Genomic DNA, 18319 nt, shown 5'->3' with positions numbered 1-18319 from the left:
GACACACAATCTACTGCTCCTCTTTTTTATTTGCTTTACACGGCAGCTTTGCCTCTTGTGTGTAATGGAGCTATGAGGTGGCAAAAACACAAAGAGGACAGAAAATCCTCCAAAAATATACAGTATATTAATACAGCAAAAAAGGTCAGGGGTCAACAATACTCACCTGCCCAGGTGTCAGCACTAGTGCACTCAGGATGCAGTGTTTTCTGCATCCTGAGTGCACTAGTTCTGACACACAGTGAGTAAAGATATGAGGTGGATTAGCTCCATTATCTCTTCAGTCTGCAGTAATATATAGAAATAGAGAAATGCAGACTGAAGAGACGATGGAGCTAATCCAATGTCACCTACCATAGCACTAACCTCAGAGAGAAGAGGTGTAGTGAAAACCTTGGGTTACATAACCCAGTTTGGTTATAATCCAATCCCTATCTCATGCAATCTGCATGATACAGCGAGTGAACTATATAAAAACTGTAGTTGTGAACCGGTGATCACCTTATTAAACTTTATTAATTCTTATTCTAATATAGAGGACTCGACTGGAGTATGTTTTCAGGAGGTTTCCACACATCTGAAAGGCCTCATTCCCAACCACAACAAATGGCATTGGCGGGCCTTGAGTGTTGGGGAGAGGTTGTGGCAGGGGGAAAATAAGATGATTCCCATTCAACCGTTGGCCCATGTCCGAGTTTTGAAATGTCTGGGAGTCATTACCACGGCCAAAAGATCCAATGTCCACAGCGACAAACCTACAGTCCGCAACTGCAGTCGCCATGAGCACTATGGAAAAATATTTTTTTATAATTAAAGTACTCAGATCCAGTTCCAGCCGGTTTGGTAATCCTGATATGCTTTCCATCCACTGCTCCCAAACAGTTGGAGAAATCACAAACTTCAAAAAATTGATCTGCAGTTTGCTGCCAGATTTCCGTGGTGGGTAGGGGATAAATTCTGCACGGAGAACATCCCACAAAGCCCGGCAGGTGTCTGCGATAATCCCAGAGAGTGTGGAAATTCCTATCCGAAACTGGAAATGGAGCGATGATAGGCTCTCTCTGGTAGCCGGGAATCTGCCAAAAAGAGAAAGAAAAAAAAAATAAGGCCGGAGTCACACTACAGCGAGATACGGCCGAGTCTCGCAGGTTAAAACCAAGCTCTGGCACCGACACTCCGGAGCAGAGCGTGCAGCTCCATGCATTGCTGTGCGGCTCCACGCTCCGCTCCGGAGTGCCGGTGCCAGAGCTTGGTTTTAACCTGCGAGACTCGGCCGTATCTCTCTGTGTGTGATCCCGGCCTAAGAACAATAATTTTTATGACTTGGGGTTTTCCAAAAAAAGAGAAAAAAAGAAAAAAAAAGGAGAAAGAAAATGGCTTTATAACAATAATATTCAGGACAGTATTTAAAGGGACTCTGTCACCTGAATTTGGAGGGAACAATCTTCAGCCACAGGGGCGGGGTTTTCGGGTGTTTGATTCACCCTTTCCTTACCCGCTGGCTGCATGCTGGCTGCAATATTGGATTAAAGTTCATTCTCTGTCCTCCGTAGTACATGCCTGCACAAGGCAATCTTGCCTTGTGCAGGCGTGTAATATGGAGGACAGAGAATGATCTTCAATCCAATATTGCAGCCAGCATGCAGCCAGCGGGTAAGGAAAGGGTGAATCGAACACCTGAAAACCCCACCCCTATGGCTGAAGATTGTTCCCTCCAAATTCAGGTGACAGAGTCCTTTTAAGTACATTGCAGAACAATGATAATTATGACAGGTGTTAATGTTTAAATATTACATACCTTAGTGTCACCAACAGACATTCCTCAGCAGGAATTGCTCTACGGAGCTTGGTGTCCTGCCTCCTGATGGCTCCTTGTACACAGTCCAGCACTTCCATAAAGCTGTCTTGAGACATCCTCATGTACTCAAAATATTTCTGTGGGTTTTCACGGAGCTCACTGAATAAGGAGTGGTAAGTAGAGTTGAGCGACCTTGACCTTTTTAGAGTCGAGCCGGGTTTCGCGAAACCCGACTATCTCAAAAGTCGGGTCGAGTGAAATCGGCCGATTATGACGTAAAGTCGGGATCGACCGAAACACGAAACCCAATGCAAGTCAATGGGGCAGCATAGTCGGCAGTGAGTGGGGGCCAGGAAAACACCTAGAGTGCCCATTTTAATGTCAAAACCATCCATTCTTCTTAATGAAGCTTGTCAAGCGTAATTTACCTTATAATAATTAGAAGGCATTTGAAATTGGGGGTCATTTGGCTAAAGTTGTGTGGGGTAGGGCTGGTTCAAGTAATTAGTGGGCCCAGGAAATCTGGACCACGTCACGGCAGTGGAGCAGGGAGAGGTAAGTATTTCAACTTTGTAAGTGCTGTGATCCTGAGGAAGCAGGGGGGGCCCACTTGTTGGCATTGGCACTGGCACAGGGCCCCTCAAAGTACAGCGGTGTGTTTGCACGGCGGGGGCGCCTCCCACCGGCAGCAACACTTTTGCGTACTATGAGAGGCCCTGTGCCAGTGACGTCGCCAACTAGTATTCCTCCCCCCACCTGATGAAGGAACCTGCACTTTCATCTGCACCTTCCTCTTTGTCCCCGTGTAAGGTGGTATGGTATGCGGGAAGAGCAACCTGACTTTCAGCAGGGTCACAATGTTGTTGTGTAGCATGCACGGGGAATGTTGCGTTATGGGTCAATGTACCAGCAGACTCATCTATCACTGGCTGGGCAATGGGCACGATGAAGTGGAAACACAGATATAGGCCCAAAGAATAAAGTGGGCTAAATGCAGTTCAAAATTGGTAACACAGGACTAATCAGGGGGCATTGCAGTGGAGGACAACTGGAATGAGAGGCTGACACAGAGAGTAGGGCCAAATCAGTAAGTAGTCGAAATGCAGTTCAAAATTGGCAACCGTAGTAAACAGGCGGCACAGCTTTGTTCAGTGGAGGAGAACAGCAAGGAGTGGCAGACACCGATAGTAGGCCCCAACCCAACTAGTAGGCCAAATGCAGTCTAACATTAACAACTACTTAACGAGAGCCTGAAAATGGAATTTCAGGACAGGAAACCAGGAGAACAGCAAGGAGTGGCAGACACCGATAGTAGGCCCCAAACCAACTAGTACGCCAAATGCAGTTGTTCCATTTAACCACAATTTAATGAGAGCCTGAAGATAGAAGCTCAGGAAAGGCAACCTGGGGAACACCTTGGAGTGTAACACACCATCTCTCTCCACCCCATACCCATTTTGTAGGCCTAATGCAGTGTACTTTTCTACAACTACTAAACGAGAGTCGGAAGACCGAAGCAATGGCAAGGAAACCTGGGGAACACCTTGGAGTGTAACACACCATCTCTCTCCACCCCATACCCAATTTGTAGGCCTAATGCAGTGTAGTTTCCAACAACTACTAAACGAGAGCCGGAAGATCGAAGCTCAGGAAAGGCAACCTGGGGAACACCTTGGAGTGTAACACAACGTCTCTCTACACCACGGAAGGGCTGATTCTTAGGAAGGAAGGCTGTTGGAAATAAGCATTGCGCGTCCGAGGGTGATTATATTCTTATTAGGTATATACTCACCCTCGGACGCGCCCTGCTTCTTTATTTGGAATGAATGTTTATTTGCAATGTGGTGTTGACTTTCTCTATTATTTTGGTAATTAATGATTTTATTATTTTCATTGTTTTGCATCTTCTCGGCAATAATATAAAGAAGACGCGACAGGACAACACTCGGTGGATGCCATATCTGTGTTTTCAATTTAAAAAACCTTTCAGTTAACTACTTGCAGGAGAAAGTAATTGTAGCTGGTGGCCATTTTTAGTACTGTACCAGATTTTAGTTGTGTGTTTGTTTTTAATGTTAAAATGTCTGCATTTGATATCTCTCCAGTATTTTCTTTTTTATAAGCAAAATACTTATTTTTATATTTTCTGATGTTGGTTCCAGGGGTACACAGGCAGCAGTGGTGTGGTCAGTGGAGGCCTAGTGGAAGGAGTGACCACAGACAGGCATCGAAGGCCTAAAATAATAACACATGGCTGTAGGCAATTTTAAATTGGTTCCAGGGGTACACGGGCAGCAGTGCCCTGGTCAGTGTAGTAGTAGTTGAAAGAATGGACCGCAGACAGGCATCGAAGGCCTAAAATAAAAAAATTGGGCTGGCTGTAGGCAATTTTAAATTGGTTCCAGGGGTACACGGGCAGCAGTGGTGTGGTCAGTGGAGGCCTAGTGGAAGGAGTGACCGCAGACAGGCATCGAAGGCCTAAAATAATAACACATGGCTGTAGGCAATTTTAAATTGGTTCCAGGGGTACACGGGCAGCAGTGCCCTGGTCAGTGTAGTAGTAGTTGAAAGAATGGACCGCAGACAGGCATCGAAGGCCTAAAATAAAAAAATTGGGCTGGCTGTAGGCAATTTTAAATTGGTTCCAGGGGTACACGGGCAGCAGTGGTGTGGTCAGTGGAGGCCTAGTGGAAGGAGTGACCGCAGACAGGCATCGAAGGCCTAAAATAATAACACATGGCTGTAGGCAATTTTAAATTGGTTCCAGGGGTACACGGGCAGCAGTGCCCTGGTCAGTGTAGTAGTAGTTGAAAGAATGGACCGCAGACAGGCATCGAAGGCCTAAAATAAAAAAATTGGGCTGGCTGTAGGCAATTTTAAATTGGTTCCAGGGGTACACGGGCAGCAGTGGTGTGGTCAGTGGAGGCCTAGTGGAAGGAGTGACCACAGACAGGCATCGAAGGCCTAAAATAATAACACATGGCTGTAGGCAATTTTAAATTGGTTCCAGGGGTACACGGGCAGCAGTGGTGTGGTCAGTGGAGGCCTAGTGGAAGGAGTGACCACAGACAGGCATCGAAGGCCTAACATAACAAAAATGTCAATACAATGGTATTGTCAGTGGCAGGCATTGAAGGATGTCAGCGCATAGACTAAACATTGGTGGAGCTGTGAGATAATTTTGCAAGTGGTAGAGCACTGTTTGAGCTGGGGTGGGGGGAAACTGTCTTGTGGCCGGCGGTACAGGCCCAGGGCCCCTCATATTACAACGGTGTGTCTGACGTTGGGTGCGCACCACCACCGCCAGAGACACTTTATTGTACTAGGAGGGACCCAGTGGCAGTGCCGTCGACCAAAAGCGGGCTCACCCACCTCTTCAGACAAACTGCACTCTCACGGGTGCTGTCGCCAAGTGTCGATACCACGGCCCCGTGTGGGGAGTTTGGCCATTTAGTGAGGTGTAAACATGTCGTATGCTGGACAATCAGGTGCTGAAAATTACGAGATTGGAAAAGGCATTCAGAATAGTCCACAGGCAAGACCTTTTCATAAGAAAGCTAGGTTTCAGCCGGGCAAGGTGGGGCAAAAGATTTCGAAATCCAGTTGTGGCTCATTTTAATGAAGGTTAGATCATCTACATTTTGGGTAGCCAGACGAGTCCTTTTTTCTGTTTGTATTGAACCTGCAGCACTGAATACTCTTTCTGATAGGACACTAGCTGCCGGGCAAGCAAGCTCCTGCAATGCATATTCTGCCAATTCTGGCCAGGTGTCTAATTTTGATGCCCAGTAATCAAATGGGAATGACGGTTGAGGGAGAACATCGATAAGGGATGAAAAATAGTTTGTAACCATACTGGACAAATGTTGTCTCCTGTCACTTTGAATTGATGCTGCAGTACCTGTCCTGTCTGCGGTCATAGCAAAATCACTCCACAACCTGGTCAGAAAACCCCTCTGGCCAACGCCACTTCTGATTTCTGCCCCTCTAACTCCTCTGGTCTGCTGGCCCCTGCAGCTCGTGTGAGAACGATCACGGGCGCTGTGTGCAGGGAATGCCAGAAGCAAACGGTCAACAAGAGTTGATTGTTTGGTTGCTAATATTAGTTCCAAGTTCTCATGTGGCATTATATTTTGCAATTTGCCTTTATAGCGAGGATCAAGGAGGCAGGCCAACCAGTAATCGTCATCATTCATCATTTTAGTTATGCGTGTGTCCCTTTTGAGGATACGTAAGGCATAATCCGCCATGTGGGCCAAAGTTCCAGTTCTCAAATCTGCGGTTGTGCTTGGTTGAGGGGCAGTTTCAGGCAAATCAACGTCACTTGTGTCCCTCAAAAAACCAGAACCCGGCCTTGCCGCGCCACCAATTTCCAGTGGCCCCGGAAAACCTTCCTCATTAAAAATATAATCATCCCCATCATCCTCCTCGTCCTCCTCCTCCTCTTCGCCCGCTACCCCGTCCTGTACACTGCCCTGGCCAGACAATGGCTGACTGTCATCAAGGCTTTCCTCTTCCTCAGCTGCAGACGCCTGATCCTTTATGTGCTTCAAACTTTGCATCAGCAGACGCATTAGGGGGATGCTCATGCTTATTATGGCGTTGTCTGCACTAACCAGCCGTGTGCATTCCTCAAAACACTGAAGGACTTGACAAATGTCTTGAATCTTCGACCACTGCACACCTGACAACTCCATGTCTGCCATCCTACTGCCTGCCCGTGTATGTGTATCCTCCCACAAAAACATAACAGCCCGCCTCTGTTCACACAGTCTCTGAAGCATGTGCAGTGTTGAGTTCCACCTTGTTGCAACGTCTATGATTAGGCGATGCTGGGGAAGGTTCAAAGAACGCTGATAGGTCTGCATACGGCTGGAGTGTACGGGCGAACGGCGGATATGTGAGCAAAGTCCACGCACTTTGAGGAGCAGGTCGGATAACCCCGGATAACTTTTCAGGAAGCACTGCACCACCAGGTTTAAGGTGTGAGCCAGGCAAGGAATGTGTTTCAGTTGGGAAAGGGAGATGGCAGCCATGAAATTCCTTCCGTTATCACTCACTACCTTGCCTGCCTCAAGATCTACAGTGCCCAGCCACGACTGCGTTTCTTTCTGCAAGAACTCGGACAGAACTTCCGCGGTGTGTCTGTTGTCGCCCAAACACTTCATAGCCAATACAGCCTGCTGACGTTTGCCAGTAGCTGCCCCATAATGGGAGACCTGGTGTGCAACAGTGGCAGCTGCGGATGGAGTGGTTGTGCGACTGCGGTCTGTGGACGAGCTCTCGCTTCTGCAGGAGGACGAAGAGGAGGAGGAGGGGGTGCGAACGGCTACAGCCAATTGTTTCCAAGACCGTGGGCTAGGCAGAACTGTCCCAAACTTGCTGTCCCCTGTGGACCCTGCATCCACCACATTTACCCAGTGTGCCGTGATGGACACGTAACGTCCCTGGCCATGCCTACTGGTCCATGCATCTGTTGTCAGGTGCACCTTTGTGCTCACAGATTGCCTGAGTGCATGGACGATGCGCTCTTTAACATGCTGGTGGAGGGCTGGGATGGCTTTTCTGGAAAAAAAAGTGTCGACTGGGTAGCTCGTAGCGTGGTACAGCGTAGTCCATCAGGGCTTTGAAAGCTTCGCTTTCAACTAACCGGTAGGGCATCATCTCTAACGAGATTAGTCTAGCTATGTGTGCGTTCAAACCCTGTGTACGCGGATGCGAGGCTAAGTACTTCCTTTTTCTAACCATAGTCTCATGTAGGGTGAGCTGGACTGGAGAGCTGGAGATCGTGGAACTAGCGGGGGTGCCGGTGGACATGGCAGACTGAGAGACGGTGGGAGATGGTATTGTTGCCACCGGTGCCCTAGATGCAGTGTTTCCTACTACGAAACTGGTGATTCCCTGACCCTGACGGCTTTGGCCTGGCAAAGAAACCTGCACAGATACTGCAGGTGGTGCGGAAAATGGTGGCCCTACACTGCCGGAAGGGATGTTGCGTTGCTGACTAGCTTCATTGGCCGAGGGTGCTACAACCTTAAGGGATGTTTGGTAGTTAGTCCAGGCTTGCAAATGCATGGTGGTTAAATGTCTATGCATGCAACTTGTATTGAGACTTTTCAGATTCTGTCCTCTGCTTAAGGTAGTTGAACATTTTTGACAGATGACTTTGCGCTGATCAATTGGATGTTGTTTAAAAAAATGCCAGACTGCACTCTTTCTAGCATCGGATACCTTTTCAGGCATTGCAGACTGAGCTTTAACCGGATGGCCACGCTGTCCTCCAACAGGTTTTAGCTTTGCCACGCGTTTTGGGCAAGATACGGGCCCGGCAGATGGAACCTGTTGCGATGTTGATGCCTGCTGCGGCCCCTCCTCCTCCGCTTCAGAACTGCTGCCGCCTGCACCCTGTTCCCCCAATGGCTGCCAATCGGGGTCAAGAACTGGGTCATCTATTACCTCTTCTTGTAGCTCGTGTGCAACTTCGTCTGTGTCACCGTGTCGGTCGGTGGTATAGCGTTCGTGATGGGGCAACATAGTCTCATCAGGGTCTGATTCTTGATCAGCACCCTGCGAGGGCAATGTTGTGGTCTGAGTCAAAGGACCAGCATAGTAGTCTGGCTGTGGCTGTGCATCAGTGCACTCCATGTCAGATTCAACTTGTAATGGGCATGGACTGTTAACTGCTTCACTTTCTAAGCCAGGGACGGTATGTGTAAAGAGCTCCATGGAGTAACCCGTTGTGTCGCCTGCTGCATTCTTCTCTGTTGTTGTTTTTGCTGAAGAGGACAAGGAAGCGACTTGTCCCTGACCGTGAACATCCACTAACGACGCGCTGCTTTGACATTTACCAGTTTCACGAGAGGAGGCAAAAGAGCTAGAGGCTGAGTCAGCAAGATAAGCCAAAACTTGCTCTTGCTGCTCCGGCTTTAAAAGCGGTTTTCCTACTCCCAGAAAAGGGAGCGTTCGAGGCCTTGTGTAGCCAGACGACGAACCTGGCTCCACAGCTCCAGACTTAGGTGCAATATTTTTTTTCCCACGACCAGCTGATGCTCCACCACTACCACTACCCTCATTACCAGCTGACAATGAACGCCCCCGGCCACGACCTCTTCCACCAGACTTCCTCATTGTTTTAAAAACGTTACCAAACGAACGGTATTTGTTGCTGTCACACAACTTACACGGTGAGCTATAACTTCAGTATGATTTAGCTACCCCTTTACAGGTGGGTGAGACCACAACGAAAATCAGCCACAATGTTACACACTCTGTTGTTGTTGGCAACAAATGAGATGGCACACACGCAGGACTGTCACTGAAGCGCAAATGTAAATATTTATCTCCCACTGATTTGTGTTTGTTTTTTTTAAAAGGGAGACTTCAGAAGAAAAAAAAATTAAAAAAAAATTATTTTTTACAGAAGAATTTATAAAACAAATAAAATGAAATGATTGTTTCAGGGAGAATTTAGGAAAAAAAAAAAAAAAAAGGCTTTGTAGGGCCCACTGAGTGAGAGAGGACGCACACAGGAGTCAGGAGTGGCACACAAGCCCAGAGGCCAATATTAATCTCCCACTGATTGATTTAGTGATTTTTTTTGGTAGATTTTGGAACCCAAATCAAGCAAAAAAATTAATAGGCTTTCTATGGCCCACAATTGGGGAGAGAGAGAGAGATGGCACACCCAGGAGTCAAGACTGGCACACAAGCAGAAGGGGCAATATGAATCTCCCACAGATTTTTTTTTTTTTTTTTTTTTCAGGGAGACTTGAGAGAAAAAAAAATACAAAAAAAATGATTTTTTTCAGGAATAATTTAGAAACCAAAGAAAATAAAATGATTGTTTCAGGGAGAATTTAGAAAACAAATAAAACAAAAAATAGGCTTTCTAGGGCCCACTGAGTGACAGATGACGCACACAGGAGTCAGGAGTGGCACACAAGCCCAGAGGCCAATATTAATCTCCCACTGATTGATTTAGTGATTTTTTTTGGTAGATTTTGGAACCCAAATCAAGCAAAAAAATTAATAGGCTTTCTATGGCCCACAATTGGGGAGAGAGAGAGAGATGGCACACCCAGGAGTCAAGACTGGCACACAAGCAGAAGGGGCAATATGAATCTCCCACAGATTATTTTTTTTTTTTCAGGGAGACTTGAGAGAAAAAAAAATACAAAAAAAATGATTTTTTTCAGGAATAATTTAGAAACCAAAGAAAATAAAATGATTGTTTCAGGGAGAATTTAGAAAACAAATAAAACAAAAAATAGGCTTTCTAGGGCCCACTGAGTGACAGATGACGCACACAGGAGTCAGGAGTGGCACACAAGCCCAGAGGCCAATATTAATCTCCCACTGATTGATTTAGTGATTTTTTTTGGTAGATTTTGGAACCCAAATCAAGCAAAAAAATTAATAGGCTTTCTATGGCCCACAATTGGGGAGAGAGAGAGAGATGGCACACCCAGGAGTCAAGACTGGCACACAAGCAGAAGGGGCAATATGAATCTCCCACAGATTTTTTTTTTTTTTTTCAGGGAGACTTGAGAGAAAAAAAAATACAAAAAAAATGATTTTTTTCAGGAATAATTTAGAAACCAAAGAAAATAAAATGATTGTTTCAGGGAGAATTTAGAAAACAAATAAAACAAAAAATAGGCTTTCTAGGGCCCACTGAGTGACAGATGACGCACACAGGAGTCAGGAGTGGCACACAAGCCCAGAGGCCAATATTAATCTCCCACTGATTGATTTAGTGATTTTTTTTGGTAGATTTTGGAACCCAAATCAAGCAAAAAAATTAATAGGCTTTCTATGGCCCACAATTGGGGAGAGAGAGAGAGATGGCACACCCAGGAGTCAAGACTGGCACACAAGCAGAAGGGGCAATATGAATCTCCCACAGATTTTTTTTTTTTTTTTTTTTTCAGGGAGACTTGAGAGAAAAAAAAATACAAAAAAAATGATTTTTTTCAGGAATAATTTAGAAACCAAAGAAAATAAAATGATTGTTTCAGGGAGAATTTAGAAAACAAATAAAACAAAAAATAGGCTTTCTAGGGCCCACTGAGTGACAGATGACGCACACAGGAGTCAGGAGTGGCACACAAGCCCAGAGGCCAATATTAATCTCCCACTGATTGATTTAGTGATTTTTTTTGGTAGATTTTGGAACCCAAATCAAGCAAAAAAATTAATAGGCTTTCTATGGCCCACAATTGGGGAGAGAGAGAGAGATGGCACACCCAGGAGTCAAGACTGGCACACAAGCAGAAGGGGCAATATGAATCTCCCACAGATTTTTTTTTTTTTTTTTTTTTTTTCAGGGAGACTTGAGAGAAAAAAAAATACAAAAAAAATGATTTTTTTCAGGAATAATTTAGAAACCAAAGAAAATAAAATGATTGTTTCAGGGAGAATTTAGAAAACAAATAAAACAAAAAATAGGCTTTCTAGGGCCCAATGAGTGACAGATGACGCACACAGGAGTCAGGAGTGGCACACAAGCCCAGAGGCCAATATTAATCTCCCACTGATTGATTTAGTGATTTTTTTGGTAGATTTTGGAACCCAAATCAAGCATAAAAATTAATAGGCTTTCTATGGCCCACAATTGGGGAGAGAGAGAGAGATGGCACACCCAGGAGTCAAGACTGGCACACAAGCAGAAGGGGCAATATGAATCTCCCACAGATTTTTTTTTTTTCAGGGAGACTTGAGAGAAAAAAAAATACAAAAAAAATGATTTTTTTCAGGAATAATTTAGAAACCAAAGAAAATAAAATGATTGTTTCAGGGAGAATTTAGAAAACAAATAAAACAAAAAATAGGCTTTCTAGGGCCCACTGAGTGACAGATGACGCACACAGGAGTCAGGAGTGGCACACAAGCCCAGAGGCCAATATTAATCTCCCACTGATTGATTTAGTGATTTTTTTTGGTAGATTTTGGAACCCAAATCAAGCAAAAAAATTAATAGGCTTTCTATGGCCCACTATTTGTGAGAGAGATGGCACGCTCAGGACTGGCACACAAGCCCAGAGGCCAATATTAATCTCCCATTTTTTTTTTCCAGGGAAAATTTATAAACCCAATAAAAAAAATAATAATAAATAGGCTTTCTATGGCCCACTATCTGAGAGAGAGAGATGGCACGCTTAGGACTGGCACACAAGCCCAAAGGCCAATATTAATCTCCCACTGATTGATTTATTGATTTTTTCAGGTAGAATTTAGAACCCAAATCAAGCAAAAAAATTAATAGGCTTTCTATGGCCCACTGAGTGAGAGATGGCACACACAGGAGTAAGGAGTGGCACACAAGCCCTGAGGCCAATATTTTTCTCCCACTGATTGATGTTGTGATTTTTTCTGGTAGATTTTGGAACCCAAATCAAGCAAAAAAATAAATAGGCTTTCTATGGCCCACTGAGTGAGAGATGACACAGACAGAGATGGCACTCTAGCAGAAATGTCAATCTTAATCTCCCACAAAAAAAAAAAAAAAAAAAAAAAGGAACTGTCCTTCAATTACTATCTCCCTGCAGTAATCTCAGCCAGGTATGGCAGGCAGCAATAAGGAGTGGACTGATGCACAAATTAAATAAAAAGTGTGGACAAACAAACAAGATAGCTGTGCAGAAAGGAAGGAACAAGAGGATTTGTGCTTTGAAAAAAGCAGTTGGTTTGCACAGCGGCGTACACACAGCAATGCAGCTATCAGGGAGCCTTCTAGGGCAGCCCAATGAGCTACAGCGCTGAGGAAAAAAAAAAAAAAGGAGCTTCCACTGTCCCTGCACACCGAAGGTGGTGTTGGGCAGTGGAAATCGCTACAGCACAAGCGGTTTTGTGGTTAATGGACCCTGCCTAACGCTATCCCTGCTTCTGACGAAGCGGCAGCAACCTCTCCCTAAGCTCAGATCAGCAGCAGTAACATGGCGGTCGGCGGGAACTCCCCTTTATAGCCCCTGTGACGCCGCAGACAGCAAGCCAATCACTGCAATGCCCTTCTCTAAGATGGTGGGGACCAGGACCTATGTCATCACGCTGCCCACACTCTGCGTTTACCTTCATTGGCTGAGAAATGGCGCTTTTCGCGTCATTGAAACGCGACTTTGGCGCGAAAGTCGCGTACCGCATGGCCGACCACGCACAGGGGTCGGATCGGGTTTCATGAAACTCGACTTCGCCAAAAGTCGGTGACTTTTGAAAATGTTCGACCCGTTTCGCTCAACCCTAGTGGTAAGCTCCACAGCTCTGTCTGAGTTCAAGTATCGGGTGCTACCAAAAGGGCAGATGCCGTCTTCTCTGCTTTTCTCTTTTCCGTTCTTGCTCACAATCAAATGCAAAGCAAAGAAACAAGTTGAGATCCAAATCCAGATTCCGATAGAAACTCTCCATGCGAAGATCCATCTTGACACAGGATACAGGAGCAAAATGTGAGGATTTCATCTGTACAAGCGTTTTTATAGAGAAATCCCATGAGCCACACTCATTTGGCGTGGCTTGTTTCAAGGAAATTCTTCTTGAAACAATTTGTCCTATCAAACGCATGTGCATAAAAAACGCAAACGCATGCAAACGCTGCGTGTTTTTTATCCGTCATGCGTAAGTTGCTGCAGAAAAAAAACGCAGAGTTATGCGTTTGCATGCGTTTTGCAATGCGGTTTCGAGCGAGATGCTGTGGACTCAATCGCAAATGTGAACCTAGCCTTAAATGGGTTAGGCTACTCTCACACTAGCGTCATACGACGCACGTCGCAATGCGTCGTTTTGGTGAAAAAACACATCCTGCAAAGTTGGCTGCAGGATGCATTTTTTCCCCATAGAGCAACATTAGCGACACATTGCGATGCATTGCCACACGTCGCAACCGTCGTGCGACGGTTGCGTCGTGTTGTGTCGGACCATCAGAACAAAAAAACGTTACATGTAACTTTTTTTGTGCATCGTGTCCGCCATTTCCAACCGCGCATGCACGGCCAGAACTTCGCCCCCTCCGCCTTACCTAGTTCCTTTATAAAGATTAGACAAAAATTATCAGGATTAGGGCAAGTTCTCATCTGCATATAAATCGGAGAACTGCAATCCGATAAAAATCTGATTGCACTCTGACTGTTATTTAACTCCTTCCTGACATGTGCCGTACATGTACTGCTCTGCGGGAGCTGCGTTCCCGCAAACAGCAGCACAGATATGGCGCACCAATTGCGCAGCCTCACGCTGAGCACCGCGGCAATCGGGTGCGTGTGTCAGCTCTGTGTGAGAACTGACACCCCGCTGTGATGCCCACAATCGGTGCTAGTACCAATTGCAGGCATTTAACCCATCTGATGTCACTGTCAGTAGTGACATAGATGAGCATCACGCAGGGAATGAGTTCCCTTCGTGATTCCATCAAGACAATGCAAAAAAGAAGTTTTGGGAGTGAAATCTTACGTATAGATTCCATTTAAAGGGACTCTGTCACCTGAATTTGGCGGGACTGGTTTTGGGTCATATGGGCGGAGTTTTCGGGTGTTTGATTCACCCTTTCCTTACCCGCTGGCTGCATGCTGGCTGCAATATTAGATTGAAGTTCATTCTCTGTCCTCCATAGTACACACCTGCACAAAGCAATCTTGCCTTGTGCAGGCGTGTACTACGGAGGACAGAGAATGAACTTCAATCTAATATTGCAGCCAGCATGCAGCCAGCGGGTAAGGAAAGGGTGAATCAAACACCCGAAAACTCCGCCCATATGACCCAAAACCAGTCCCGCCAAATTCAGGTGACAGGTTCCCTTTAATGATCACTTAACAGATGACTTGATTGTCAATTTTATAATTGGTTAACCATGGCTTCTTTTATTTATACAGGGAGAAAAGGGGTCAAAGGGATTACCAGGGTCACTAGGAGAGCCGGGAGCAACTGGGAATAGGGTAAGTGATATGTTTCCTAGACCAAGGCTAATAGAGGTTTATTGACATGTCCTTGGTGTGCAAACTCTACAAAGTATCGGACATTGCCAGATCAGATATAATTTTTTTTGCCTCTAGGCAGACATTTTTTTCTTTGGATGGATGCTGCATTTAAAATATCGTTAGAGCCTTTCTTAACATGATTAATCACAGTATACAATGCTGACCTCTGTTTAAAAGAACACACAAGTCTTTCAATTATCTGTAATTGAGACAGAGCGCTTTTTAATTATTTTGGCACTAATTCAATATGCGTCATGTTAAACATCATGTTAAACTATTGCACATCCATTAGCGTATTTCTAATAGGCTATATCTCTGATTATATCTTGGATAGTAGTTGTTCTGGTCTCAGCCACATCTGACTTTTTCAAATGGCTAAGCATCAAACAAAGATAAAATAATTCACGATTTCCACTTTGTTGGCTTAAACAACTTCAAGATGATATAAGATGATATAATTTACTATGTATTTGTTGTTATATAGATTTATTAAGTTTCTTAACAACCAGACTGTTTTATCCTCTTATATCTTAACAGGAAATAAGTCATGTGGTTTCCGAGAATTGTAGTCTCATTCATGCATTTGTTCATCTAATGTATGAGAATGTGCACTTGTACGAGAGAGGTTGTAACATAATGTTTGAGTAGCGGCTGGGAAAGAAACAAAGCCTTTCTCCCATCCTTCAGTGCATAAGGGCTTAGGGGCAGATTAACTATTTGGCCATGAGCTTGGGGCCTATAACCAATTGCCCTAAGTCCAGGGATGGTCAATTAATTTCCCTGGGTCTACACATGGCTCCCATTTGCCTGATGTGCCCTCAGTGGAAGTCAAGTTGATATGGTGCACATCCCCAATTTAGGACATAATTAGACATGAATGTCCCTGTGTACTAAGTGCTTTGCCGGATCTTAAAAGTTATTCACATAACCGTAAAGCCAGCATATTTTGTTTTGTGCTAAGGCCACAAGTAATAACTGCTGGTTCCTTAAACCTCCAATTGTAACATTGAATGTAAAATATGATGTTATGAATAAGCCCTTTTTGTTTTATATATACAGTATATACTGAAGTGGAGAGCGAAGGGAGAGAGAGAGAGAAAGAAAGAAAGAGAAAAAGTGACAGAAGAGACAGAGAGTGAAAGAGGCAGAAAGAGAAAAAAAAGAAGAGTTTAAGCTGCTTACAAAAAACAGTTTTTTCTGCATTTTTGCTTAGTTTTTGGGGCATTTTCTACAACGTTTTTGTCCGGCTGCATTTATCTCTCATGCATGCTGATAAGATGTTTGTCACGCGCTATAGTGCAATCTGGAGCCATTCTTGTAACTTTGTGACTAAATGCAGGAATAAAGGAAAACAAATTTCTAATGTTCTTGTAAATGCCAGCTCTTTATCTTCGTCCTTTCTTATGTACTGCCAGCTATAAAGAGTGGCACCTATTTATTCAATGGTGGAGAGATCGCAATGTCTACAGTCAGTCCAGAAACCTTTTCTTTTTACTATGGTCTATTTTAGTAAATACGGAGTAGTGTGCAGAAACATTAGTGCAATCACTGTCAGGTGCATTTTTCTTCATATGTCTACCTATTGGTGGATGCGACCTCTGTAAAGAGTGGTGGCGGTGGGTGGTTAGAGGACATATCAAGCTTTGCGTTGAGTTTGCAGTTGGAGATTCTGTAGAGTAGTGTGGTTCTTTGCGCATGCTCCTCCACAAGATTGAGCAAGTTGGAAAGGACAGCAGATTGGTGGGTATTTTAGGCGTAATATGAAATGACTGTGATCATCTAAATTCCTCCACTTTTAAAGAATTAGATGGGTTGGCATAGCCGTGTCGTGTCCTGCCCTGGCTCCTCCCCAGCTCTGCCCACTTTGGTGGAGCTACTGAAACTGGCGGAAAAATGTAAAAAAGTTGTAAACATTTTTGGCAACTTTGCATTGTGCAAAAAAATTGCAACTCTACAAAGTGATTCGTGCTAGTTTTATATTAGGTATTAACACTTTGATTAATTGAATTGAGGCCAAACTGTTGGGCCACCAAAAGAAATAACACAAATGATAACTGCTCCTCAAATACACAAAAAGTGTACTATTGCTTCAGCAGTGGTGAGGGGCCTAGGAATTTTATGGGTTGGGTCACACTTACACCTTCCTTGCTATAGCTAAGTTAGCCTACAGAGTTTTGAGACATGTAGTTTACCATTGAGCCACATAGGGAGTACAAACTGTATGTGAGAATACAGAATGAAGATGCATTGATTACACAGCAGGATCTGCAGACAGGTGGCAAATCTCAAAGAAAGGATAAAAAAGTCACCTAAAAATGCTCTATCAGAAGAGGCAATTTGCATATTATATTTCCCAGAGGAGCATTGCACGGCGAATAAGCCTCCTTACCTTGACAAGCCAGAGATGGTATGTCACTCTCCACAAGGAGAAACGATACCCCTTAGACCCCTGTCCAGATCCTCTCACCTAGCCAAATCAGTTCTCATGCTTCGCACTGACGAGGGCCAACAGCCCGAAACACCGTGTCTGCGAATTGAGATACTAATTTGGCTTTTATCCTAAGTCATATTGCACGACTCGTTAAAGGGTTGATTGTGACTTGTAGGATCGCTACTTCCAACAGGTGGCGCTATAGAGTTTAAGTCCTCTTTTTCTCAGAAGAGGCAATTTGCATATTATCAGAATCTAGAATTTATTGCTTTTTCAGGACTTCAACATACGTTATCCATCACAATGACAGCAAAGCTCTACTAACTAAATACCAACACTCTGTTAGTAATAGACTGCAGAATTAAAAATTCTTCTAGTCATGCACAAGTCTTAGAAATACAGAAAATAAGCAACTGGTATGTGATGGGGAGCAGATGTATGACTAATGTATATGTTTCACATCAATGGATAAATGTACCAGGATCTGGCATGTTTTTTGTTTCCTAAAAAAAGAAAGAAGACCACAATATGTAATGAGATATAACATTTTCTTGTTAACAGGGTGAAGAAGGCGAACCTGGTCAAGGAATATCTGGATCAAATGGATTTCATGTAAGATAATTAAAGTGTTTGTATGGGATTAGAAAAAAAAGGCGAAGCAGCAGTGCCATATTTACACGTATATTATTTACACCCTCATTTAAGTGAATGAGACCGAGGTTTAATGGCAGATGCTGCCCATAGACAGAAGAGCTGCTGTTTTGTGGACAACCCACTTAAATAATTATTTTTTGTAGTGTATTTACTTGTGTATTGGTCATAAAAAAGCAACCTAATAGATTCACCGTTACATGTTTTCCTTAAATCTTTGCCATTACTATGCTTAGGTGTCCAGTGGGTGGTCCTGGCTAGTGATCAATAGCCAGCCTTATATGACTGTATACATAGATATCAATCACTGAGTGGAACCGCCCATTGGACTCCTAATCATAGAAAAAGCAGAGATTTAAAGTTACCCTCCACCACTAAAATGTAACTATACATTTGTCATGCATAGTCACCCTACCTGGTGCCCTCAGTACGCCTCCCATAGTTTCCTCGCATGCTTTCCAGGCCTTCTATATCCAA

General features: G+C 44.3%; 1 protein-coding gene across 3 annotated transcripts in view; it reads left to right on the top strand.

Moving 5' to 3' along the window:
- LOC138642123 (collagen alpha-1(VI) chain-like) overlaps window positions 1-18319 on the top strand; it is a 181884-nt gene that overhangs the window by 101086 nt on the left and 62479 nt on the right. For all 3 annotated transcript variants that reach the window (XR_011314000.1, XM_069730059.1, XM_069730058.1), the window contains 2 exons: window positions 14656-14718; window positions 17753-17803. Coding sequence is in view for 2 of the 3 variants with exons in the window: in XM_069730059.1 (XP_069586160.1) it covers window positions 14656-14718; window positions 17753-17803 (114 nt within the window). In the remaining variant the exon portion in view is untranslated. The remainder of the gene's footprint in view (window positions 1-14655; window positions 14719-17752; window positions 17804-18319) is intronic.

Source organism: Ranitomeya imitator, chromosome 6 (genome assembly GCF_032444005.1).
Source record: "Ranitomeya imitator isolate aRanImi1 chromosome 6, aRanImi1.pri, whole genome shotgun sequence".
Classification (NCBI taxonomy): domain Eukaryota; kingdom Metazoa; phylum Chordata; class Amphibia; order Anura; family Dendrobatidae; genus Ranitomeya; species Ranitomeya imitator.
The sequence above is the reverse complement of the archived record's forward strand: the minus strand, read 5'-3'. Positions and strand labels throughout refer to the sequence as shown.